Source organism: Phodopus roborovskii, unplaced genomic scaffold, assembly GCF_943737965.1.
Source record: "Phodopus roborovskii unplaced genomic scaffold, PHOROB, whole genome shotgun sequence".
NCBI lineage: Eukaryota > Metazoa > Chordata > Mammalia > Rodentia > Cricetidae > Phodopus > Phodopus roborovskii.
In genome coordinates, this window is record NW_026126469.1 from 1,077,581 (window position 1) to 1,104,099 (window position 26,519).

The 26,519-nt window shown below is 37.7% G+C and overlaps 1 protein-coding gene across 1 annotated transcript; it reads right to left on the reverse strand.

Moving 5' to 3' along the window:
- Positions 1-1,975: 1,975 nt before the first annotated feature.
- On the reverse strand, positions 1,976-25,606 carry Ube2v2 (ubiquitin conjugating enzyme E2 V2). Its single transcript, XM_051190975.1, has 4 exons — positions 25,505-25,606; positions 14,548-14,696; positions 10,786-10,911; positions 1,976-2,660 (listed from the first exon to the last, which is right to left on the reverse strand). The coding sequence occupies exons 1-4, from the start codon at positions 25,518-25,520 to the stop codon at positions 2,514-2,516; spliced, it is 438 nt and encodes a 145-aa protein (XP_051046932.1). The 5' UTR covers positions 25,521-25,606; the 3' UTR covers positions 1,976-2,513.
- Positions 25,607-26,519: the final 913 nt, after the last annotated feature.

Here is a 26,519-nt window from a genome sequence, read left to right on the forward strand (position 1 = left end):
CAATGGCTGAAATGCTTATTGCAGATCAGATCCCCAGAACCCACATCAAATGATAGGTGAGAGGCTTTGAAAAGCAGAGGCAGGAATCCGACAACAAGCTGATTAACAAGGCTAGCTTCATCAGTGAGCTCTGGGTTCACTTAGAAACCCTGTATCAAATTATAAAGTGAAAGAGTAATTGAGGGAGATTCTTGACACCAACTTGTAACGCAATAAATAAAAGACCTAGAGTCAGATATTGGGGTTCAAGCATCAAGCTGAAGATCAAAAAAGCAAAGCAGCTGACAATAGCTCTCACTCTACCTCAGCTGAAGCCTCTCTTTAGTGTGACTGGAGAATCCTGATCTTTAATGTCTTCCTATCCTCAATGTGACTGGAGAATGAACACAGCTCTGAGACCCTGTTTCTGTCTTAAATACCTCCCCCAATGCTGAGATTAAAGGCATGAGCTCTGTTACTCTTCAGTGTTGTGTAGGCTATGGTAGCCTTGAACTAACAGAGATCCATCTACTCTTAATCCTGAGTCCTGGGATTAAAGGTGTGTGCCACCACTGCCTGATCTCTATATCTTGAGGATGACTGCTTTATGAATCCTCAGGCAAGCTTTAATAAATCATAAATAATATATCACCATACCAACTTTAAGGCCACACACACACACACACACACACACACACACACACACACACAGAATAAAAATCTTTAATAACTAGGCTACGTAAAAATTAGTATATTTACGTTAGACATGGTAGTGTGCACCTAAACCAGTACTTGGGAGGCTAAGACAGGAGTATTGCTGCAAGTCTGAGGCCATCATAGGCTACACAGTGATACCTTTATCAAAATACCAGTAATGATGTTTAATGAACACAATGCTGACCAAAAAAGTTTTAACTTTGAAAGAAATTGATCAAAACATGCCAAATAAACTATCCTTGCTATAAAAGTAACCAAAATAGTTTAATAATCCACAGTCTACTACTAACACTTTTCCTTTACTTTCTTTACGGGCAAAGTTTGAACACCTAAATTTTATATTTTGACAATCAAACTCTGTCACTGTGATAAAATAATAAAAATGAATTTTCAACTTCAGAGAGATTTCTTAAAGTGAAATGAGTGGAATGGATAAAATTAACTCTCATTGGTTTTAAAAGACAGGGGAGGGGACCAATGAGATAGCTCAGTAGTGAAGGCACTTGTTCACAAGCATAGTGATTGGAGTTCAACACCAGGAACATACATAAAAGTGGAGAGCTAACTCCAGAAAGGTATACTCTGACCTGCACAGGTGCCTACACACCCAAATAAAATATGTGATAGGGAGGAAATGTCAATATATTCAATGTAAATAACCAAAAGCTTCATATAAAGATAAATACATTACAAAGAAAAAAGAATGAATACTTGAATAATTTGTAGTCTGTGACTATAAAAAATGCTAAAATACAAGGATTCCTTTTTAATATTACCTTTGATGAAATCAAATTAGAAATGTATGCAAAGAAATTAAACTAAGCATGTAATATGTCAAAGTAAATGCTCTGTAAATTCCAACTCAAAGTATATAAAATAGAATTAAAAAAATGTAATGTTCTCAGTATTTTTGGTTTTAGGTTTGTTTTGTTTTGTTTGAAATGCAGTCTTATTTAGCAACCCTGGCTGGCCTGGATAGAACTTGCAATATTCCTGCCTCTGCCACCACCATGCCAAGCTTAATAATCCTCAATATTGCCACCTTGATATGGCTACTATACATATATCAATGTAACAGAAATAGCACAGTCTCTGAGGACACATTCCATATTTTATTTACATTTCAAGACTAACTTTAATCTCAAAATATCACATATCCATAACCTATTTCCTTTTTGTTGACTTCACTTAAAACTTCTAAGTATGTTTTATTAAACAAAGACTGTAAACAAATATTTATGTCTATTACATGTAACAAACAGGAACAGCTTTTAACAGATTCATCAATACCCCAACATCTTTTTATTTTAAATACAGGTATCAAAACAATCCTGAAGCAATTTTTGATGCTATAGTAGTCAGCACCCACACCCGCTTCAAGAGTTAATACAACTGTGTCTATTCATTCTACCTGCTACTTTAAACAGTTCACTGCAGTCTAAGGATAATGGATAAAGCATGCCATTTCTGTTCTTCCTTCTTGAGACTTTACTTTCCAGAAAGACAAAGGTTTCCACTGCCATCTGACACTCCTTTGCCATGCTTTTGTCTTGAAAACCTGAATTCAATTTTGATTATTTCAGGTTCATGTTTAAACGACAGTGCTTTAAGAGAAAGAAAAATTGTGCTGTACTTCTGTTACCTGAAAACATAATAGGTGTAAATATATTAAATATATTCTTACAACTGTCCGGATCATGTTTACCAGCTGGAATTCTTTTACTTAATGTGGGTATTTTCATGGTGATATTTAATCAAGACATTAACATGAGTAGAAGGTTGTTGTTGATTTAAGACAAGTTTGAGCTCCACTAAAATCAGTTGTTGTACGTCTGTCCTTCTGGTGGCTGTGGAAGCTTCATATTTTCTTTGGACATCATTAGACGTCTTAGCTCTTGAAGTACAACTTTAATGCTATAGGAATTTTGCCATTTTGCTAACACTGGTATGCTTCGTGCATCCACCTGAGAGGGGAGGAAAAAGACAGACAATTAACTACCAAAGTACTGCAGCATAGAAAAGAAGATCACACATGAATTTTTTTGAGGGAAAAAAAAACCTTCAATGTGAGTATCTTAATACAAATTTATTTACCCAATACAATACTATATGACCACTTTAAGAATAATTAAAATATCTTGCATGAAAAAAAGAAGACTACTGGGAAGGAAGTAGGCCAATGGGAAGAGGAATAGAGAACAAGAGAGGTGACTAATGAAACCCATTAAGGGCTACCTAAAAGAGTAATAGAGGGGAAAAAGACTGCAAGAGAGATTTTGGGGGGGAAAAAAAAAGCCATGTATATTAAGATGGCTGTAAAGAAATAACTAGGTGGCATTCTTGCCACTTGGATATATTCAACTGTCCTTTTCTTAAATGTCCATCTCTCTCCCTCCCTTAACATCAACATTTGACTCTACAATTAAAACCATTTCTAGTAAACTCTGCTTCACACCAACTCATCCTGAAGTTCTACTCGGTGACCCAAGTTGAGAATTCTGGGGAGATGGCTCAGTCAGCCAAGTGCTCATCATGCAAACTTAAGGACTTGGGTTCAATCGCTGCTGGCACCATGTCAAAAAGCAAGGCAGACCAGTGTGCACCTGTACCCCACCACAGCAGTGGATCAGGAGCTGAAAGGCACTAGTCTAGTGAGCCCAATCAGCAAACCTGATTCAATAAAAAGTTCAGAACAATTGAAGACATTGCCAAATGACAGCCTCTGCTTCTGTGAACATGTATGTTCACACAAACACAACCAATCACCTCCCAAATGTTAAAAAAGATGAGATTGCTAGAATCATCTGCGGAGTCTCTGAAAAGAAATTCTCAAGGTTGAACAGCCAGAGCATTGAGCTTTTTTAAAGATTTAAATTGTGTGTGTGTGTGTGTGTGTGTGTGTATAGAGTTTGTAGTATAGAAGACAGCATCAGATCCTCTGGAACTAAAGTGACAGGCAATACACATTTGTGCTGGCTCGTTTTTTATGTCAACTTGACAACAGCTGAGATCATCAGAGAAGGTATCTTAAATAAGAAAATACTTCCACAGGCTTGGCCTATAGGCAAGCCTGTGGAACGTTTTCTTGATTGATGATTGATGTGATAGCCCAATTCACTGTGGACAGTACCACCCCCCTGGCCTGGTGGTCCTAGGTGAAATAAAAAAGCAGGCTAAGAAATAAACCAGTAAACAGCACTCCTCCATGACCTCTGTATTAGCATCTGCCTCCAGCCTCCTGGCTTGACTTCCTTTGATGATGGACTGTGCTCCTGCCTCCAGGTTCATGCCCTGTTTGAAACCCTGCTCTAACTTCCCTCAGTAATAGACTGTGGTATGAAACTGTAATAAAACCTTTCCTCTCCAATCTACTTTTGCTGGGTGTTTTAATGGGGCAATAGAAACCTAACTAAGACAAAGCTCTTAATCACAGAGCCATCAATCTCAGCCCTTTGTGAAATGTGTGTCTTGAAGAAAGTGAAACTTCCCTGGGGACCTGTATAGCAAAATTCTGAAGTAATGAAGTTTCCTTAACTGTTACTTAGCTATTTGGCTTTATTCTTCCAGCTTATATGTAACTTTCAATCCTTATGTTTTGTTGTGTTTCTGGCCAAACACTATCTTGTGTTTAGTAAGTACTCCCAATAGCGAACTTAGGAACCCTCTTTTTCCAACCATTAGGTGAGGTGGAACAATCATGACTATTCAGGAAAATATCACTTTAAGGACTGATCCAATATCCTCAACCACTCTCTTGCCTGAGATCTGAATTGAGGTGAACCAACTCGAGTGATTTCCACATGGAAAAAATTCATTCAGCAGCACATTCTGATCCAAAATACATTACAAATGGTTTCTGCTCTGGAGCTTTCTATTACTTTTCCTCAAGTATGTAACGAGTACGGTTTTTCCTCCTGCCACTTGGTCTTGTCCTGCCGCTGCGCCAGCCCCAAATAACACACAGAGACTCTGTATTTGATACAATGTTGTTGGCCCTGTTACTTGTTTTTTATCGGCTAGCTCTGCCTTAATTATTAACCCATTTCTGCTGATCTATGTATTTCTCTTACCAGGGAGCCAGCGGCATACTGCTTTCTTCAGACTCTCCATCTTGACTCCTCCTTCCTACTTCCTATTTCCTCCTTGTCTCCTAGTCCCTCCTATCTTCCTTTCCTATTGGCCAACAGTGCTTTATTATTAACCAGTATGAGAAACATATACAGAATGACATCTCCCATCACAAGTACATTATGTCACACTTGCAACCTCATGGACAGGGGACCCTGCTCATCTCTTCCCCAACACATTTGCCACCTTGTTTTCATACTCTCAAACTGTTCTCCTGCAGAGACCCTCTCATTTCCATAACTAGCACAATCTCTTGACTAGCTCCAGAATTACCTAGGAGACAAACCTCTTGGCGTGGCTCTGAGAATTTCTAGACTGGGTTAAGATAGATGGGGAGACCTACTCTAAGCTGAGTTTATGAGCTGAATAAAAAGGAAAAGAAAAGGCAAATGCCAGTACTTATCTCTCTGTTTCCTGACTGCAATGTGACTAGCTGCCTCATGCTCAGGTTACCTACCTTATTTGACCCTTCTCGACCATATACCTCAAATTGTAGGCCAAAATAAAGCCTTCCTCCCTTAAGTTGTTTGGTTATTGTGGTACTTTGAATAAGGATAGTCCCTCCATAGGTTCATATAGTTATTTAATCATATAGATATTTAATCAACAACAGTTATTGGAACTGTTTGGGATGGACTGGGAAGTACGATCTTGTTGGAATAGGTATGTAACAGGGGATGTCCTTCTGTATATATGTTTCTCTTATTGGCTGATGAATAAAACAAAACACTGATTGGCCAGTAACCAGGCAGGAAGTATAGGCAGGGTTCCCAGACAAGGAGAATTCTGGGGAGAGAACATGGAGAGTGAGTCCCCAGAGGGACACCATGTAGCTACAAGGAAGATAGGATGCTGGACATTCTCTGGTAAGATAAGGCCATGTGGAAATACATAGATTACTAGTTATGGGTTAATAATTAAGAGAGAGCTAGCCAGTAAGAAGCCTGAGCCATTGGCCATATTATAATTAATATAAGCCTCTATGTGTTTATTTGGGGATAAATGGCTGTGGGACCAAGTGGGACAGAACCTTTATCTACAGGTGTGGCCTTGTTGGAGGGGAGTGGCTTTAACATTTCAAAGCCCATGTCAGTTTGTATCTCCGCCTGCAGATCAGGATGTAAAGCAATTAGTTACTGTCCCAACATTATGCCTGTCTGCTTCCCACCATGATAACCATGGACTAACCCACTAAAACTGTCAGGTAAGCCTTCAATTAAATGCTTCTTTTCAAAAGAATTACCTTGTAATGATGTCTCATCACAGCAATAGAACAGTAAGACAGGAAATCGGGGGGGGGGGGGGGGGGGGAGGTGCTTCTAAAATTTACAGTCATTAGGGTTTTATTTCATGAGAGCTATTTTGTGTATCTAATGTTTTAAATAACTATTATCAAAATAGGTAATATACTTTGTTCACTCAGAAAGCCCAACCCATGGATAACTAAGGTAATATGGAACAAGGCAGTAAATGTCTACTTGTAGCAAGGAGGCCAGTATGCATGCATCTTAACTGGAAATACAACACAGGCCAGAAATGCATGAGTGCAGAATTCATTTAGAGTATCCTGAGTTTTACTTTTCTTCTTCTCTCCACCCCTTTTCTTTTATATACACAGAAAATATACAGAATATAATGTAACCTTATTGGAAATTATAGAAATTAGACCTAAACATGGAATTACAAGTACAATTTCCACGTGCAGGAGTTCTTTTCTGTTGATTAGCACTTCCCCAGGAAATGCTATCATCTTAAATTTAGTTAGCAGGCTTCACCTTTTGACTTTTCAATTTTTACTTAAGCTCTTCTCAATGTTTAGGTTAATCAATATCCTTAACACATGAACTTTCGATGATATTTCTAGTAAATTCTACCTTTACCTTTACCTTTACCATTACAAGTCCAAGTTTAGGATTAAGGATTGCTTACTATCAGATCTTACTACTACAGATCAGCAGCCTGGGGGTGGGGGGTATGGCTAGCATGCTAAACATAAACAAAAGCCACAAAATGTGGGGAATAACCTGACCTATGACTGTGGATATGTGCATAGTGTGTTTACATATGTCATATGTATTAGGTATTAAAACCCAAATTCTTTTTAGCTCATGTTCTGCTTTTGCATAGGGTATCAAGTAGTTGCTATGTAGCTGAGGATACCTTAAATTCCATAAACTGCCTCTATCTCCAACTGCTAGGATTATAGGTATCTGCCACCACATACCCAGCTTAAATCCTTTTGTCTAAAAAATATATTTTAGGTATACATATATGTGTATGAGAAAGAGCTTTGGAGCACTAACAGTGCACATATAAGGAAGGACAACTTTCAGGAGTAGCTCTCTTTTACTTCTGTTTTTGTTTTTGTTTTTGGAGACAGGGTTTCTCTGTGGCTTTTGGAGGCTGTCCTGGAACCAGCTCTTGTAGACCAGGCTGATCTCAAACAGGCAGCGACCCACCTGCCTGTACCTCCAGAGCGCTGGCATTAAGAGTGTGCCACCACTGCCCAGCATCTCTTTTACTTCTGTTGCTGTGCTGGTTATGGATTATCCTAGTCTCCTGCTCCCAACATGCCTTAGAAATGCTGGGATTACAGATCTGAGCAACCACTTTTTTTTTTTTTTTTAATGTGGGTTCCAGGGTCATCGGTATTGAACATCAAGTGCTTTTAGCTACTGAGTCATCTCATTGCCCATACCCCCACTCTCCTACTCAAACAAATTTTAAGCAAATTAATTCAAATATGTCAGCAGGAAAAAACAGAATGTCTCCAGGACACAAATATTTTGCCTGTGCTTATTTTTTTTGTAACTGTTAGATATTTAAATAAAATGTCCAATGTTTTGTTTAAAATTCAGCTACTTGGGTTTTTATTGTAGAAAAAAAATAGCATGTTTCTCAATTTAAAATTTTTAAGTAGGGGCTAGAGAGATGCTCAGCAGATAAGAGTATTGGCTGTTCTTAGAGAAAACCAGGGTTCAATTTAGTGTAAAAAAAACATTAAATATTAGTCTTTTCTGTTATATACTGCAAACCTTAAGTTTATAACAAGAAACTCAAATCTTTTTGTATCCCCCATCACTATGAAAATAGCTTAATGTCCCCATATACACACCTGATAAAACCTTTACTCATACAAAGGCATCCTCAGTGACTTAAGCAGCCTACTCTTTTTGTTTCCTTCATTTCCTTTGTTCCAATTTCAAAAGGCTCCTGAATAATTCTAATTATTAAGCTATGCTTTGAAGCACTGGAAGCAAATTTTCCCTTCATTACAGGTATTTTTGTAAGTTTCTATGAAGAACACAAGTTGTTTTTGTTGTTTTTTACTGAAACAAATGGATCAAAAGCAAGGTATCCAAAGCTAACTGCCTTTCCTGACTGAGCATTAGTAAATGAAACTGAAAGCAAAAAGAGAGTTTCCTTGGAGCACAAGATATGCTCTAGGGCCACTGCTGTTAAAGGAAGATCCCAAAGGCAATGTCAGTCACATCCCATGCTTACACAAAAATAAGACCAACAGCCCAAATTTAATGACTAGGTGCAATCCTACCCTCAAAATTTGAACTAGTATTTTGTCCATCTTTTTATTTTCCTAGTAATATTCTAGTGTTTTAAAAAAGTATAGACACAACAGATTAGAACCAAATAAGTAAACCAATGAATGCCATGTTGAACAGCATAGCCTTAGGGTACAACTAGCTGCCAAGCCTGCCAACCTGAGTTTGACTGCAGGAAACTACATGGTAGGAAGAAAAGTCTGAACTCCTGTTAGCTGTCCTCTTGACTGTGGCATAGGTATGCATATGCATATACGCGCGCGCGCGCGCGCGCACACACACACACACACACACACACACACACACAGAGAGAGAGAGAGAGAGAGAGAGAGAGAGAAAGAGATGCAAAAAGCTTTAACACTCATTGCAGCAAACTTGTCAGTGAAAACCTAAAATAACCTAATTGCTCAGCAAGAATTTTAAGCACTAAAAATGAGAAATCTAATTTTTATAGTTCAATATGAAGTATCTCAAATTGGCATGTTCATAACAAAGTGAGACATGTGTACATGACATGTAGACTTACATAGAATGAACACAGTAGCATGTACAGAAACAATACCTTCTAAATTGAAGAGAAGGCTTCAGCTTGGGCCAAAGCCAAAGGACTGTAAAGCACAAATGGTATGAAATAGGTTTTAGCCATTTTATTAAAAAAAATTCACAATTTTGGTTTTAAAATGTTTTTAAATTCAAACAAAATAATAGTGTTTATTATCCTGCCTACTTGCTCTGTAAAGATTATGGGAAGCAGGAAATACAGCACATCTGGTGGAGGGTCCCACTGTGAGAGGAGAGACCTGACTCCCAGAAAATTGTCCTCTGACTTCCACATGAGCATGCCTTCCCTTTCACGTATTTGTGTTAGTTAATTTTTATAAACTTAACAAGCAAGAGACATCTGGGAAGAAGGAACCTCAACTGAGGAATTGCCTCTACCAGACAAATCTATGGGGCATTTTTTTAATTGCTCTTTGATGAAGGAGAGCTATTATTGTGGGTAGTGAACTCTTGGGCAAAGTTGGCCTGGTCTACGTAAGAAAGGCAGCTGAGCAAGTCAGAAGAGATGAGGCAGTAAGGAGTAGTCTTGCACAGTTCTGCTCCATCCCTGATTTCTCTCAGTGACTGAACTGTTTCCTGGAAGTATAAAATGAAATCAAATCTTCCCCTCCCCAAGGAGGAAGACTTGTGACAATGATAATACAAAGCTCCAAAGGCAGTTTTAGATCAGCAAGGACTGCTATTTCCTGAAACTTCCCCTTTGTACCAAGTAGCCAACCTCCTCAGATGTGGAGTCAAGCACCCACAAATGGCTAAAGACATAGTTACCCCCTATGTCAAGAATAAAAGATAAAAAACATCTTGCCCATGTATGTTTGCTAACAAGGTTTCGGTTCTAGTGTACCATCTGTGTAGAAAAAAAATGGCGTTGCCCAGCTACTTTTGCTTTGTTCACATGTACCTTTGTGCCACGCCAAAATATTCTTTGTTTTTAACAGTATTAGCATAAACTTGTGACTTTTAATAATAGAAGAAAAGAGAGGGGGGAGGGAGAATGGATGTGTACATACATAAAATACTGGTGGGAAGACAGAACACAGACACAGACAGAATAACAAGAACACACAAAGTCAAGAACGCTGACAGTCTTAATTCCTAGGAGGGATGAAGTTCATGCTGATGAGGGATGAAGCTGATGCTACTTTGCTCCCTAATATATACAACCACATTGAGTATACTCTCAACATGGCACCTTAAGAGCATGAGTCCAAAATCCTATGAACCTAACCATCAATCTACTCACATTAGAAAGTCAGCTACCATATCCTTAATATGCATCAGGACAGTTTACTCTTTTTGTTATCCACTTTAATGTGTCAACCATACTTAGACTTGAATAATAAAACAGACACACTTGTCCCTCAAAGAAAAACATACTTCATGAATATTCATCCTTTTAATCTCAAGAAAGCAATTTAGCTCTAAAGAAAGAAACAAAGAATAGCAAAGATATGTTCAAACTAAGAATACTGATGCAATTAATAAAATTCTAAGAAAAAATTTACTTTTTGACACCTGAAGATGTTAAAGGGACTTCTTACATTCCTAGCATTCAAAAGGCTGAAGCAGGATTGATTCAAGTTCCAGGCTAGCCTGGAGCTAGCTACAGTGTGACATTATATCTTAAAGGGGATAGAGGGGAGGGGAAGAAAATGAAAAACAACCTAAGACAAACTTTTTTTTTTTGGTGACAGAGCCCAGGCTGTCCTCAAACTCCCAATCCCCTGCTTCTAACTCCTGAATGACAAACTTCTTTAGTTTTTCAACTGAACAAAACTGTTCCAAACCCCTGCCTATATATTATATGCTATATAAAAATGAAAGTATTACCATAACTTACCATTCCACTGGAATTATTGATTCCATTCATATTAATTTTTGTTACAAATCTAACTGATGGAGGAGCTTCTGGGTATTTAGATCCACATTCTACTTTCAGGCTATATATTCTGTTTTCATAGTTTGTCTGGAAGGATAGGGAAAAAAGAAGGATGATCATAATGACAAAAATTAAAATATTGCCCAACTGTTAATAAAGAAAAATGTAATATTAATATACTTGCTATAATGTTTGTGATTGTATACAAACAAAGTTATTTGAACTATATAATTAGGAAATGGTGCCAATAACAAATCAGAAAGAAACTTAAATTTAGATTTTGATTTTTTTAGAAAAAAAGGAATACTGAAAGGACGAGTATGTGGCTTGTATCACATATACATAAAGGTTTTCACCAGCCAAAATAATCTCATTGGTTTCTTTTATTTCAGTAATACTAGCAATACCTCTCTTTATTCTCACATGAATTTGCTGGATTAAAAAAAAAATTATGATCACTTTTCACAGATGGGTAGGCATTACTTCTAGAAAAGGGAAAATCATAACATACCTCATCTTACTTAAACTATTACTTAATGAATTCTATGCTTTATTAACTCCATTATCTGAATGAATGTACACTTTATATTTATGCATACTTTCAAACATTGCTTCTAATTAAGTTTAGCTAATACTACATTCTTATAAAACAGGAATTTTAAGGCTATAACTGAGACTTCAAGGCTATTCAGGGTTTATTCTCATGTAATAATTAGCTTTTCTCTCTCATTATAGCTTTTGTTCACTTAATAGTATAATTCTGAAATGGGAAATTACATAATAAATCAAAGTAACAAATGTAATATCTATTGATGTATGTATAAAACTAGGGAGAAAATAAACCATTTTAACAGCTACAAAGCTATTCTCAAGTGGAGTTCATATATGCAATATTAAACTACTATAATTAAAAAAATGTATGAAACAATCCAGTGCATGTTGTTAATATTTCAATATTTTGAAAGAGCTCTATAACTCATCCAAACTTGACAGCAAACAGTCATATACCCAGCAATTTGGTGATATAAAATTGAGTGAAATCAAACAGTTCTCAAACAAGAATCTTTTTCGTGGTTCTCCAATTTGAATGCAGATCAGATTATCTAAAGAAATTATATTAAAAAGAAAAAACAAAACAAAAAATGCCAGGCGTGGTGGTATGATTGTAATCCAACCATTAAAGAGGCTGAGGCAAGAAGATCATTTCAAGTCTGAAACCAGCCTAGGCCACACAGCAAGACCCTGCCCCCAAAAAAAACAAACAAAAAAATAAACAGAAGCAAGTCCTTCTCTTCTTCCCTGAATCAGGTCACAAAACCCTACGGTATGGAAGGCATACCCTAAAGTGGGTCATTAAATCTCATCCTAATAGCCAGAAAACACAGTAATTTTTCATCTCTGAAAAGACAGGAGTAGAGAAGACCCTAATAGGCCTTGTTCAGTGGCACCCCCACACTCCGTTTAGTACTACAGGATCAGGCTCTCTATGCAATCATATTCCAAATTTTACACTCTTAACCAAGCAGTGTAAAATTCTATAAAGTCTACCTTATCATGTTAAACTCCAATAAAATAAATGTGCATTATATGCCTAAGTCATAAACCTTGGAAGGTGAAGAAAGGGTAGCATACACACAGACACAATTCCAACACAATGACCCACAGAGGAGAAGGCCAATAGTATCTCTGCCTGTGTCTCAGTGAGCTAAAGAACAGAAGCTACACAAATAGCCTTTAAATCCAATTGGGTAAGGGCAGGACATGCTAGTTCCTATGTGTCAATGACACCAGGAAAAGCAAGGGGCTTAGGAATCCTAATGGGGACCCAAATGGAGAGCAATAAAGTAGGAGCTACAGCAGTTCCTCCCCACTGGGAAACTGTTAAAGAGTTTGTCTGCAAGACCACTGATAAACTAGCAGAGGTCCAACACGTTCTTCAAATACAAAGTCTGGGGAGTGGCTGGAGAAAAACCCAACCTAAATAATTTCAAATTTAGATTTTACCAAGTTTTGACTTAAATCTTCAAATTATTCTATGCCACAATGCTACAATTACATGCTTTTTAATTTTTAGCTAGAGTACAATAATAATGTTTACAGACAGTGAAGAAATCAGTTTTCATCACAAATATCAAGTTATAAAGTCTTTTAACCAATCTTATTTCCCTTCTTCAATGTCTTACAGAGAAGAAAACTTTCAAGAGTGCACATAAAGTCTATAATTTGTGTACTCTTAACAGACTTGGTATAAAAGGACTGCAAAAGAACACCAGCAAATATCACAAGATACACTTACTCATCTAGCATTGCTAATTACAGGAAACATTTTTAATAACCAGGAAAAAAATCAAATTCTATCCAAACAGAACAGGTAAAATTCTTTCATCAGAAGGTAAGAGAGAAAAAATTAAGCCCCATGGAAGAGACCATAACCCTAAAGTACCCAGAAGGCTGAACTAGCAGATTAAAGTACAAAGTCTACCTAGTACTACATAGTGAGTTCACAGCCAGCCTGGAGGATTCAGAGATTGTGTCTCAGAATAAAAGTGGAAGAGTCTGGGGATACAGCTCAGCCCAGCATGAGCAATGCCTTAACTTCAATACCAGGATCACAATAAACAAACAAACAAATAAATCTCTCAAATTTATATTTTCCCAGGAAGTTACAACATTGAATAATAACCATTCTAATACACAGCTTAAGACACTGGATAAAAAATGCCCTGAAAGAAAAAAAAAAAATTCTCCATCTCGTTAAAAAATACATAAAAACTTCACACAAATCCTAAGACCTAAGAACAAATGCACAAAGGCCAATATATTTAAAATATTTAAGAACCTTAGACAGGCAATGGTGATGCAAGCCTTTAATGTCAGCATTTGGGAAGCAGAAGCAGGAGAACTCCGTGAGTGAGTTCCAGGACAGCTGTCCTGGAAAAGAAAAGGAAAGAAAGAAAGGAAAAGAAAGGAAAGGAAAGGAAAGGAAAGGAAAGGAAAGGAAAGGAAAGGAAAGGAAAGGAAAGGAAAGAATCCCATGTGGTATGCATACTAACTTCACAAGTTCTACCACTCAACTACATACCTCCAAAAGAGTCTTAGATTTGCTATATTTTGTAAATTGGGGTATTAAGACCTAAAATAACCCACCCAGGCCTGTGAAACAGAGGGCACAGCAATATGTAATCACTGAAAGCCAATCTAGAGATCTTCAGTCACATCAGAGAGCAGGTAACAAGTGACACACTCTACCAAATATCCCCTCCATTCCCTCCCCTTTTCTTCCTCTCTATTATGGAATGTTCTCCATCCCCATCTCCACCTTCAGAAATCCTACCAATCAGTCCTTCATGGCCTATTCCAAGGACAACTTCCTTCTCTGGTCCACCTTCCTCAATTTATTCCAGTAGAAGAAACATGGTAAACTTGCTCAGCCATATTAGAATCTAATACTTAGACTGATTTTTTTTTCTTCTCTACTAAAACACAAACACTTTGGGGACAACAACCATGCCACTCCCCCATCACCCCAATCCTCCTGCTAACCAAGCTTATACACTTCAAACAAGAGTTATTAATAATTAATATATACACAGTATATATAAAAATGCAGGAATTAGTCCTGTCAAAAGTTATCACAATTGTCTTTTATTACCAATAAAATTAAATGTTAACTCAAAATAAACAATAAATATTAAATAAACATGTATAATTTATAGCACTGACCCTTGGTGGCCCAATAATCATGCCTGTCCACCTTGTAAGTGTCATGTCTTCATCATCTTCAAGGCCCCAGCTAACCGTACCATCACCTACTCCTTTCTGTCCTTCTTCAAGTTCTTCCAACAAGCGAAAATTCCGAGGAACTTTAACTCCTATACAAAAAATGTCAGTGTCAACATAAAAGCTCATAATGATGATTAAGAGATATACTGTTTTGTTGTTGTTTTGTTGGATTTTTGGGGTGGGGGGGTTGTGTTACAAGAAGCTTTACTGCCAGCCTGGTCCCAGAGCCACATCAGCCCCAAATAACACACAGAGACTCTGTATTAGATATAAAACTGTTGGCCTGCTATAGCATTTCTCATTGGCTAACTCTGTCTTAAATATTAACCCATTTCTATCAATCTAAGTGTTTCCACGTGGTCTTTTCTTACCAGAGAGAAGGTCCAGACCTTTACTCTCAAGTCCCTACATCTCCTAGAATCCTCCTTATCTCCTAGTCCCACCTATCTTGCCTTCCTATTTGCCAACAGTGCTTTATTCATTAACCAATAAGAGAAACATATTTACAGAATGACACCTCCCATCAGGGTTGTTTGTTTGATTTTGGTTTTGTTGGAGTTTTTTGTTTTGTTTTGTTTTTTTGAGACAGGGTTTCTCTGGGTCGCCTTAGCTGTCCTGGCACTCACTCTATAGACCAGTCTGGCCTTGAACTCAATGATCTACCTACCTCTTGCCTCCCAAGTGCTGGAATTAAAAGCATGCACCATAACCACCCAGCAAGAGATACATAATTAAGTATTGTTTCAGGAAATATCTAGCCTAAATAGTCCCTTAAGATGAAAATGCCAGTAAATATCAATTGCAAATAGCTCTTGGTTAGGCAGGGCTCTGTGTGTCCACTTCCCCTTCTCAGCGCTGGGATTTGTTTAGTTTGATCATGAACAGGTCATATACATGCTGCCGTAGTCTCTGTGAGTTCCTATGTGTCATTTTTTTCTGTAATAGAATATCACTGGATGTATCATCCTCACTCCAGGCAGGCACCATGCTCAGAAGCAGCAGACCAACACAAAACAGCTCCATTTTTTTATGTGGGTGGGATTTTGGTTTCCTTTTATTATTTTTTGCCTTATTGCTGTTTGGTTTGATTTTCAATTTTTTTTTTTTTTTTTTTTTTTTTTGTCTTTTAAGATACACACATACACAGACACAGACACAGAAACAGTCAGACAGACAGACAAAACAACAGGTGGGAGTTAGGAGGGTATGAAAGGACTTTGGGGAGAAGAAAGAATATGATCAAAATATACTGTATGAAAAAATATTTTTGATGTCACTAAAAAAGCATTGTGTAAAACAATTCAACAGTACTAAACATGTATACAAATTCCCATTCAATCAATTTTATACTGGCATATATCAATTATGAGGAAATTTTCATAAAATGAACATTTTCCCCTAGGTGAGATTCTTAGCAAGGACTCTGACATAAAATTAATGGGCAAAACCAGACAGTTCAATTAGTAAATGATATACTTTTGTGAGAATTCCATTCAATCATAGAAAATGCAACAAAAGGTTAAGGTTTTCTGGAATACTGAGGTGGGCCACCCATGGTCCCACTGGTCCCAGTAGTTAGGGCTCCTGTCCCTGATCAAAGGAACCTTAGATCTGCCAGATAATCCCCATCACTCAACTACTACCCTACACAAGCACACTACCACTGAGCTATGCTCCCAGCCCTATAATGCTTTGGAAAACAAAAAACTCAGCAACTAAATTGCAGCCATCATCTATAGACACAATTTATATATGCTAGTTTAATGGTAAATTTTTAATTCACAGAGGAAAAAGTCTATCAGGTAAGATAATCCTGCTATCCTGGTGGTGGTGGCACATGCCTTTAATCCCAGAGGAGGCAGAGACAGGTGGATCTCTGAATGTGAGGCCAGCCTGGTTTTCAGAGCAAGTTCTAGGACAGCCAAGGCTACACAGAGAAATACTGTCTTGAAAAAAGCCTCCCAAAAAAGAGGAGGAGGATAGAAGGAGAAGGAAGAAAAGAAAGGAGGAGGAGGAGAAAGATGTGGTGATCTGGGAGGGTCAGAAACTTAAGGAGGAGGAGGAAGATGAATATCTTGCTAAAATAAAGTCACAAGGACAATAACTAAACTTTAGTTTCCAAAGTAAGTATTTCAAAAGCATAGCTAACATTAACATTTTGTGTTTTCCTTTGTTTTGAAACTGAGTTTCACTATGTAGCTTTGGCTAACCTGGAACTATTTTAAATTAGCATGTTTCATTCGCAGAGAAGAGAAACACTTTTGAAGAATACAGTATTTTAAATCTAATAATTCACCCTAAAGAGTGACTCATAACTATTTCTTGATAAATCTAAAATGTCATTAACTACATAAGAGTACAAATAAAGTATTACAATTAAACTGTAAGACTTATGCCAGACACTAAAATATGGCCTAGGACTGAACTAGACAAAATAAAAAAAAAAAAAATTCAAATAAAAAGTTAGAACATTTGACACATCTGAACTATAGCTTCCACCACAAGTCAAAGGACCTCCAAATTTAGATGACTTGCTAAATTCCTGATATCATGGTATGAGCCATGTGTTACTATATAGACAGGAAAATTAATCACACAATTGTTACTCTATGAGAAGACCAGAAAGACTGACCATGTCTCCCTGAATCACCCTAAAACTAAATTCACAAATCTATTAGTTACATATTAATACCACTAGATAAAGAGGAAATAAGTCTTGGTTATGTTAATGGATCTAGGCATAACTTCTATCACTTCAGAATGATAAATTAAAAGCAGCAAAATACTTGAGAAATTTATTTTCTCATTCTTATATCAGTGGCATAGATAAAGCCAATACCACTGGAAATGATGACAACACAATAGGTACCCAATACAAAAAGTTGGTGAACTTACAGAAGATGCTTTTATTCTCTCAATATTTGTGAACTGACATAAACCAAGTGCTGCTGAGACTGAACATTCAGAGACAAAATGCCTCTCCCTTAGATCTTAAAACCCAATGATGAAATCAGGTAATGGATTTGTTCAAATACAAAGCACCAAGTTGTCTGGATATGCTATAGATTTTACAAGGAAATAGCCAAGCTCAAGGGAGAACAAAACAGTAGTTTAACACACTCCAGTAAAACAGCTAACAGTGTTTATTGCAGAACTCTAAAGGGGGTGCTTTCCTTAGAATAAAGTAGGGGGTATAGGCAAGTAACAACACACTCTGGCTTCTCCCTTCTAGTTTTAATTTCTCAGTAAAATTAGGAATAGCACATACTTTAAAAGACAGATGTGTGGTCTTCTAACAAAGACCACTAACTGGTTACAAAAGTTCTCCTGTAGAATCCAGAAAGTTGTAGTTAACTTCCATAATCAGAAAACTGAATATAATAAAATAAAGTTATTCCTTCAAATCATTGTTTATAAGGTAAACATTTCAAAAAAAATTAAAGACTTCAATAACAAGCATTTCCTCTGGGGCAATTACCTCTTGATGGTACTGTTTAGTAAACACAGCTGGTAATTCCGGTAGATGATAACAGTATGTCATTGTTTGTTACTACAGTGAAAGATCTAGGGCACAATTACAGTATCTCCACAGAATTGATGGCTTGCAACATTCCTGATTATTAGCTATAATTTTTTTTTATGTATTAAGGTGAAATCAGACTCCTGCCACTCTGTCACATGGCAATCATGTACATCCATTCTAACAAGCTCATCAATTAGAAAACAAAGAGCAAGCTAGGCAATAAAGCACTTATCAAAAGTCACTGTCTATACAGGGCTCTAAAGATGACACCCACACCAAAAGAGAGGATGACAAACACACTGACAGGGAGGTCTCTACCTTAAAAGTATATTTCAGAACAAGTACAAATGTTCACAGCAGCCTTATTCCCAATAGCCAAAATAAACTTTTTAAAGTAGCCAAATGTCCATCAACAGGTGAATAGACAAGTAAAATCTATGGAATAGATATACCACATTTCTTCAAACACAAAACAGTATAAAAGTATTGATGTACAATGCAACACAAATGCCCTTAAACAAATTACAAGAAGTATGTTTTCCATCAATGTAATAAACTATCTCAGCAACTAAGGGCACTTGCAGGAGTTACAGTCCTTCCTTGGGTGTCCCCATGAGTCTCAGACAAGTGGGAAGGTAGAACCATCAGGGTAAAAGGGCACGGGAGTGAAAAGCTATTTACCTCACAGACTTCAAGAGGCACAAAAACAGAGAGGAAAGGGCCAAGAACAAGGAAGAACAAGAAAGGGGTTCTTTCTTCTTCCTGGCCCTTTGCTCTGCCTTTGTGCTTCCTGAAGTATGTGACCTTAATAAGATTCCAACTTTCCACCCCTCCCCAAAATGTCATCAAATTATGAATGCATCATCGGGTTAGGTAGTGAACACAAAAAAAGACAAAGGGGCAAACCTACCTACTAGGGCAGAAAATAATGTAGAAGCTGCTAGACACCAGGAGAAGTAGGATTCTTTTTTTTTTAATATTTTTTTAAACTTATTTATTATTTTTATTACATATATAGTGTTCTGTCTGCATATTTGCCTGAATGCCAGAAGAGGGCACCAGACCTCATGATAGATGGTTGTGAGCCACCATGTGGTTACTGGGAATTGAACTCAGAACCTCTGGAAGAGCAGCCAGCTCTCTTAACCTCCGAGCCATCTCTCCAGCCTCTAGAATTAATTCTAAACAACTGAAAATGTTTTCAAGAAACTGCAGCAATGACTGTATACATTGTGAAACCTTCCTGGAAAAAGCACTCTTAACACCAATGAGAGTGAAAGACATGTCATCAATGGACCAGAAGCAGGAAAGGCTTGTGGAAGGCCTCAGTCTCTGGTCTGGTTCACATTTTCATTTTATGCTCTAAAACCACAAGTAGAGTGAGCAAGCAAAACAAATTTTATAGAAGCTTATGTGGCAAATTGTTAAGGGAAATGACTCATTGTTATGGGTAGCAAGTGAAATTATGATTGGCGGTACAAGCAGTGCTCTAAATAAACCAATAAATCAGTATCTGACTGACCTTTTTTTAAAACCTTACTCTACTTCACACACCTCTAAATACACTAAACTCCCTTGGACTGTACTCATGAAATAGACTTAAATAGTACATTTCAGTAACACTGTTTTTCTGGTTGTTTGGGTTTTTTTGTTTGTTTGTTTAAGGCAGAAAACTGAATTCAATTTTCAGCAATCACATGATCTATCTGGTCAAGACCAAAGAAGAATGATGTTTTTAGTAACTGCTACATCCTATGTGGCTTGGTCCTGGAAACTGACTAGCAGCAGAGGGGGATGAAGAAAGGAAAAGACACACATACAGAAAAGCTGGAGACCGGTGGAGTATGTACACTCTGATGCAATGGCACCAACTACACACAACTGGGAACCTCAGCATTTTTATTATTTTATTTATATTACTAGCACAGAGAAAGCAGATTAAGTATTCTCAGGAGGAGGTCTAAGCAGGCCAGAGTCTCAGGCTATAACTGAAGGAGGAGGAAACTAAGTTGCTAGTTTTTATACAAACTGTCAACATTCCTACTCCCACCACAAGGCATGCTCTGAGACCTAGACCTAGAGGGATGGTTTACTAGTTTCCCATGGGTCGGACAGGCCATGAGCATATCAATAATACACATTCACTCAGGGCTGTACCACTCTTTAAATATTCACTTGAGGCTTTCTTGGCTTCTCCCACAGGTAACTTAAAATCCCTTATGATAGCAGGGTCCCAGAGCTATTGCTCAATCCTCCCAGTCTTCCCCAATAAATATATGGTGGCAGTTTGACATCTATGGCACCTTGAATGGGAATGATCCCATTTGCTCATATGCTTGAATGTTTGGTCCCCAGTTGGTAGAGCTGTTCAGAAAATAAGTAGGAGGTGTGGCCTTGATGGGGGAGACCTGTTACTGAGGGTGGGTTTCAAAAACACTCCTGATATTCCAAGTATGCCATCTCTCTACTTCCAACTTACAGATTAAGATGTAAGCTCTCTGTTGCTGTGGCTGGCAAGCCTTTGTTCCTCCATCATGGGCTAACCCTGTCTCAAAAAGCTCCCCCCTACCAAAAAAAAAAAAAAAAAAAAAAAAAAAAAGTTTTAATGGTCTATAATGCCCTTAATCTCTATCATGACAAAGATCTTTATCTTCATGGAAAAAACACTAGCTTTCCATTCTTCCCCCTGCTTCCATGTTTTTAGAGTTACACAGGTAGTCTGACCTGAAACTCACTATGTCCTCAAATTTACAATTCTTTTTCTTCACGCCTGGTTCACAGTGCTAGATATACACAAAATAAACCAAAGCATACATAAAACACAGTATGATACCAAAAAGATTAAAGAATCTTGTGCACAAGACACTAGCCCTGAACTATTTACAAAATGATGTCAAAAAGCTAGCAACAAAGTTTATGTATTACTTATCTCATGTTCAATAACTCGAGTTTGGCCTTATTGTTGGGTTATTCATCTAAATAATTCTGACAAAGTCATTATATGACTAGAGTTCTACTGCTCTACAGAATAACTTGGCTTGGAAGATAGCAAAGACACAAATATACTGCTTATTACAACTATTATTCAACATTTGTAAGGACCTTAAGGTTCAGATGACAAAAAGATTTCTCTTCTGTAGTCTGAAACTTTATTAAGTTCCAACTTAAACTGAAAATGAAATTTATTCTCACACAAATGAACTAAAACTCTATAAACAATGCACCACCCCCAACCATGATCTGACAGCCTATTTTCCACATAGTTCAGGTTTACTTTACATTAGTTCTTGGGCAATGAATCATTATTCTAGTCAATATGTTTTCTATCTACTTTGAAGTTTTATGTTAGAGTTCCCAAAATAATTACTAAGTGAATGTTTTCAGAGTTAGGTAGCCTGCTATGAATGGTCCCCATCTGCATAAATTTCCATTAGCACAGTGGAAAGAACACCAATCCCAACTACTCCAAACTTCCTCTTTGGTATGCTATGCTATCATTACAGAAAGTACATGTGGTATATGTGGAAGCAGAGATCAACATCAAATATTTTCTTCAAAAGCTTCTTCACTGGGGCTGGAGAGATGGCTCAGAGGTTAAGAGCACTGGCTGCTCTTCCAGAGAACCTAAGTTCAATTCCCGGCGGCTTACAACCATCTATAAGATCTGGTGCCCTCTTCTGGTGTGCAGATGGAACACTATACACATAATAAATAAATTAAAAAAAAAAAAAAAAAAAAAAAGCTTCTTCACTTTTTGAGAAAGTGTTTCCTACAAAACATGGAGCTCACTAATTGGTTGGGGTAAGTGGTCTAGGTAACTGGTTAGGGTAATAAGCTCTAGAAATCCACCTGTTTTGCTCACGCCATGGCAAGCACTGGGTTAGAGATGTTCACTTTAGGGACCCTCTAGCTTTATGTGGGTTCTGGAGATCTTAACTAAGGTCCCATGCTTCCTGGCACATACTTTACTGAGCATCTTCTCAGCCCTTTGTTTTGGTTCATAAGACAGGATCTCATGTACCCTGTGATCTGCTCACACGCGTGCACACCCAAACGCATATGCACTATGTAGCCAGGGATGACCTCAAGCTCCTGATTCTCCTTCCTCCTTCCAAGTTACTTCATTCACATCCACACAAATGGAAAAACAGGTTATAAGAAAAGAATGATTTCAGATAGGTCTGGTACTACAGGTTTGTAACCTCAGCTATTTGGAAGGCTTAGACAGGAGGATCACAAGTTCAGGGCAACTCAGAAGTACCCTGTACCAAATTAAAAAGTCAAAAGAGAGTTGGGAATATAGCACTACAGTAGAGTAGCTGCGTAACATGCATAAAAAGCTCTAAATTCAACCAAAAATTCAACCAAAATATTCAAAGGATAATGTCATAGTACTGAAAAACTTCCACACAGGAATCTCTGGGATAGTTCACAACACTGGGGGACAAAGGGTAAAATACTGCTAGATGATCCAACTTAAAAGTATTCACCTATTCACCAAATTTTAGAAAGGAATCTTCTTGTTCTATACCCTGACATGTAATTACAAAATAAGAGAGAGTGGTGTTTAAACTCTTTGGCAAGTGTTTCACCCAAAATAAAAAGAAATTGTAATGTCTCTAATATGTTTAAGTTGTGCTGATTATTAATTTTACTACTTTCTTCACATTTGTAGTAGTCACCAGAGTTTTTAGTCTTGACATTTTCAAAGCTCTCAGAATAACTTTTTTTTTTCCACTTAATTGCTTTGAACAAGTTTCATAGCCATTTTTACTTCTCCAAACCACTCTATACAGAAAGAATTGCATGATGAGGCTGTACTATTTGATCACAGTATCAGGGGTTTATAAAGAACACATGTATATCAAGACTATCAAGAAAAATCTACTAGGCCAGAAGTGAAAGTTTCAGGAAGAAAACACACTAGAGTTCAACTCTTCCATCATTTAGTTCTGAGGCTCAGGTCATTCTCGTCCAGTACTACGTGTGAGCACTGGCATAAACACATTAGGAAAACAATGGCATGGCTAAAAAGCACAATAGTCTAGAGCAGTAGGGAAATCATAATACAGCCACATTAGTCTTTTTAGTACTCTCAACAATGACTACTTCTGCAAAGGATTATTTTTCTGTGGTTGTGTCCTTTCCTTACACAGACCTACACAAAGGTAAAAATTTCATTTTTTCCTTAATCCTCCCATGCACCTTCAAAGAAACTACAGTCCCATCACAGCACTAACACAATCTAAAGAATTTATTTAATATTTCATGCTACAATGTCATATGGTACCTAAATTGGATACTTGATACCAAAAAAAGACCTTAAGTAAAAACTGGAAATATGAATGATATGGACTTATATCAAATATGTTGATGTATTGGGGCATTAATTTCAACAAATGTGTTACACTAAGCTATCCAAGGGAGAGAACTGAATGTGAGATATGCACCCCTCATCATCATCACAATGTTCTGTAAATTTAAAAACTATTACAGGCCAGGCGTTGGTGGCGCATGCTTTTAATCCCAGCACTCGGGAGGCAGAGGCCAGCCTGGTCTACAGAGCTAGTTCCAGGAAAGGCTCCAAAGCAATACTGAGAAACCCATCTCAAAAAACAAAACAAACAAAAACAAAATACAAAGGAAAAAAACTATTACAGAAGTGTTCAGCTTTTGTTTGCTTTTGAAACAGATGTTACTATCTAGCTCAGGCTTGAATTCATAACCTTGAATTCATTATGCAGCCGAAGCCCATCTTGAGCTTACTACCCTTCCATCTCAGTGCTGGTATTATACCACAGAGCACACGGAACTTTATTTCTTCACACAGTAAATTACTTGAAATAATTAAATCAAATGAAATTTTACAGATACTAAGCATTTAATAAACATTCTTCCCCTTGATTAAAGTTTAAGTGAAGTTCTATGAAATCCTCTTGACTCAGGGAAAGAAAGGAGAAATCTGCAAACCCATTTCCACATGGGAAGGAACTAAGTGTATAGAAGAATTCACCTAGGAAGGAATATATGAAAGTCACCATCTAGACTAAAACAGAATAAAGTTCATCCTTTGAGGAATACTCCAAATTCTGTTACTCATTATAGAGTACTAGACTATACTATTCTACTCCTGAACAGTTGTATATAAGCTTTTACTTCTTTGCTTTCTCAATTTTCTCAACAGAAATTCTCAGTCTAATTTGAATCATTTTCCTCCAAACTTTTTTCAGTTAGACTTCAAGGCCAGCCTGGCTACATGAGACCCTGACTTAAAAAATACATAAGCTCAATTTTCCCACTTTGTTGGTCTGAAACCAGTGAAAGTAATAAACTGGATACAGGTATCTAGCATGCAATAAGGACACAAATAACCCATCAAAGCTTATCAATTTCCAAGAACAAAACAGTTTAAAAAAGTATACGCCACTCATAATTGCTGGTCTTTTCAAAATAATGAACATTTTTATAAGAGTAGTGTTGAACATGTTTCAATAAATAAATGCAATCACAAATAGACATTTTTCATATTACAATACACTATTTTATTGCTGAAATTTTGTAGTATTGAGCACAACTCTTAAAATTCACGGCCCTGTTCATTAAAACATAGATTTCAAATAACAAGAAATCAGAGTTATAACATTAAAGTGTCATTTTTAAAATAATCCTTGGTAGTAGTTAGCTCTGACCAGAAGAACACTAACATATTTCCCCAAGGTAAAATTGCTAAAGAGTTTACTGTCTGTGACACTAATGCACAATGAAGGTAAGGCTTAATATGAAAAGCATCCACTCAATCTCTTCCATTTCTACGACTTAGATTCAATAAAAACTAGAAAATCTTATGAGCCATCATTTTTAAATACTAAAACTCCACTTTAACCCATTTTAACTTAATATTTTTAAGTCAAATTTCTAAATCCCATCAATATTAGATTCCAAGTCTCTGCTAATAGGAAACCGAACACTGTAAACAGGGTTCAAACCCTTATCTAAGCACCAATTGTTCCGCAATTAGCTTTTGTCTTGCGCAGTGTAGTGTAGTTTTTCTCTTAAAAAATACAGCACGCCTCCCACACGTGTCAGGTGGGATCTCAGCGGAGACCCCCAGCGCCATCCAGGATGCCTCCCGGCCGGGCCTCACTAACCCGCAATGACAGGCGGGTCTCCGCGGCACATTTCCCCCCACGGCGCGGCTGCGGCAGCGGCTGCTGTGGCCTGCTGTGCCGAAGCTCCCGAGGGCCCCCGGGCAGTGCAGGCTCGGTGTCCCGCGGGTGCCTGCCCCACCCCCGCGCCCTCCACATTGCGCACCCGCAGCCCACGCGGCCGCCCGACAGCCAGCAGCCTGAGCGGCGGACCGAGATGGGTACCGACCTGTGGAGACAGCCATCTTCTCCTGCTCCCAGACGCAGCCGCTGCACGCAGGACGTTAGCGTCACTTCCGTCAGCGATCCCTTCTGCGTCACAGAGGACCCCGGCGGAGGGGACGCTTCTGGGTTCCTGTCCCTCAGGTCAAAACTTGCACTTGCTGATCCCTGAGATACTTGATTCTACAATAAAAGCCAAAGAAAAACCTCAGAAGGCCTTAGGAAGTGAAGGCAGGCCTTCGCAAGAGTTCATTTAAGCCTTTTAAAGATCTGTGATCTCCAACACTAGGAGAAATCCCCCGACGAATCTTTGTATTAAATATTGAAATAATGTCTAGACAAATGATCAGGCATTGATGGCGCACGCATTCAATCTCAGCAGAGGCAGGCAGATCTCTGTGTATTCGAGGACAGCCTGATTTACAGAACTAGTTCCAGGACAGGCTCCAAAGCAATACAGAGGAACCCTGTCTCGAAAAACAAAAAACAAAACAAACAAATGGTAGCAGTTACATCACAGCAAACATTTTATTAAGAAACAACATAAAACTGTTGTTGAAAACTGTGCTGGAAAAAAAAAAAAATATTCCGAAGGCCTAGGCCCATGCTACAATGTTACACTTAGGCTGCAGTGTTGCTGATTTCATCATAACCAGAAGTAATTTAGGGAGCAACTTAGAAATTATAGTTTATATGTTTAGTCCATTAGTAAGGGAAGCCAGGCCAGAGACTCAAGATAGGAGCTTGAAGCAGAAAGCTGGAGAAACAACTGTTTACCAGCTTGCTTCCGAGCTTATGTTCTTCTACCTTATTTACAAGCTCAGGTCCACTTACCTAAGGATGATAGTAACTACACAAGTTAGGTCCTCATACATCAAATAACAATTAAGAAAATGCCCCACAGACATGCCCACAGACCAATCTGAATTAGGCAATTCTTAAACTGTGATTACTTCTTCCCATTTGAATTTAATATGACAACCAAGATTAGCCAACACAAACTCACTTCTTGACAACTTGAC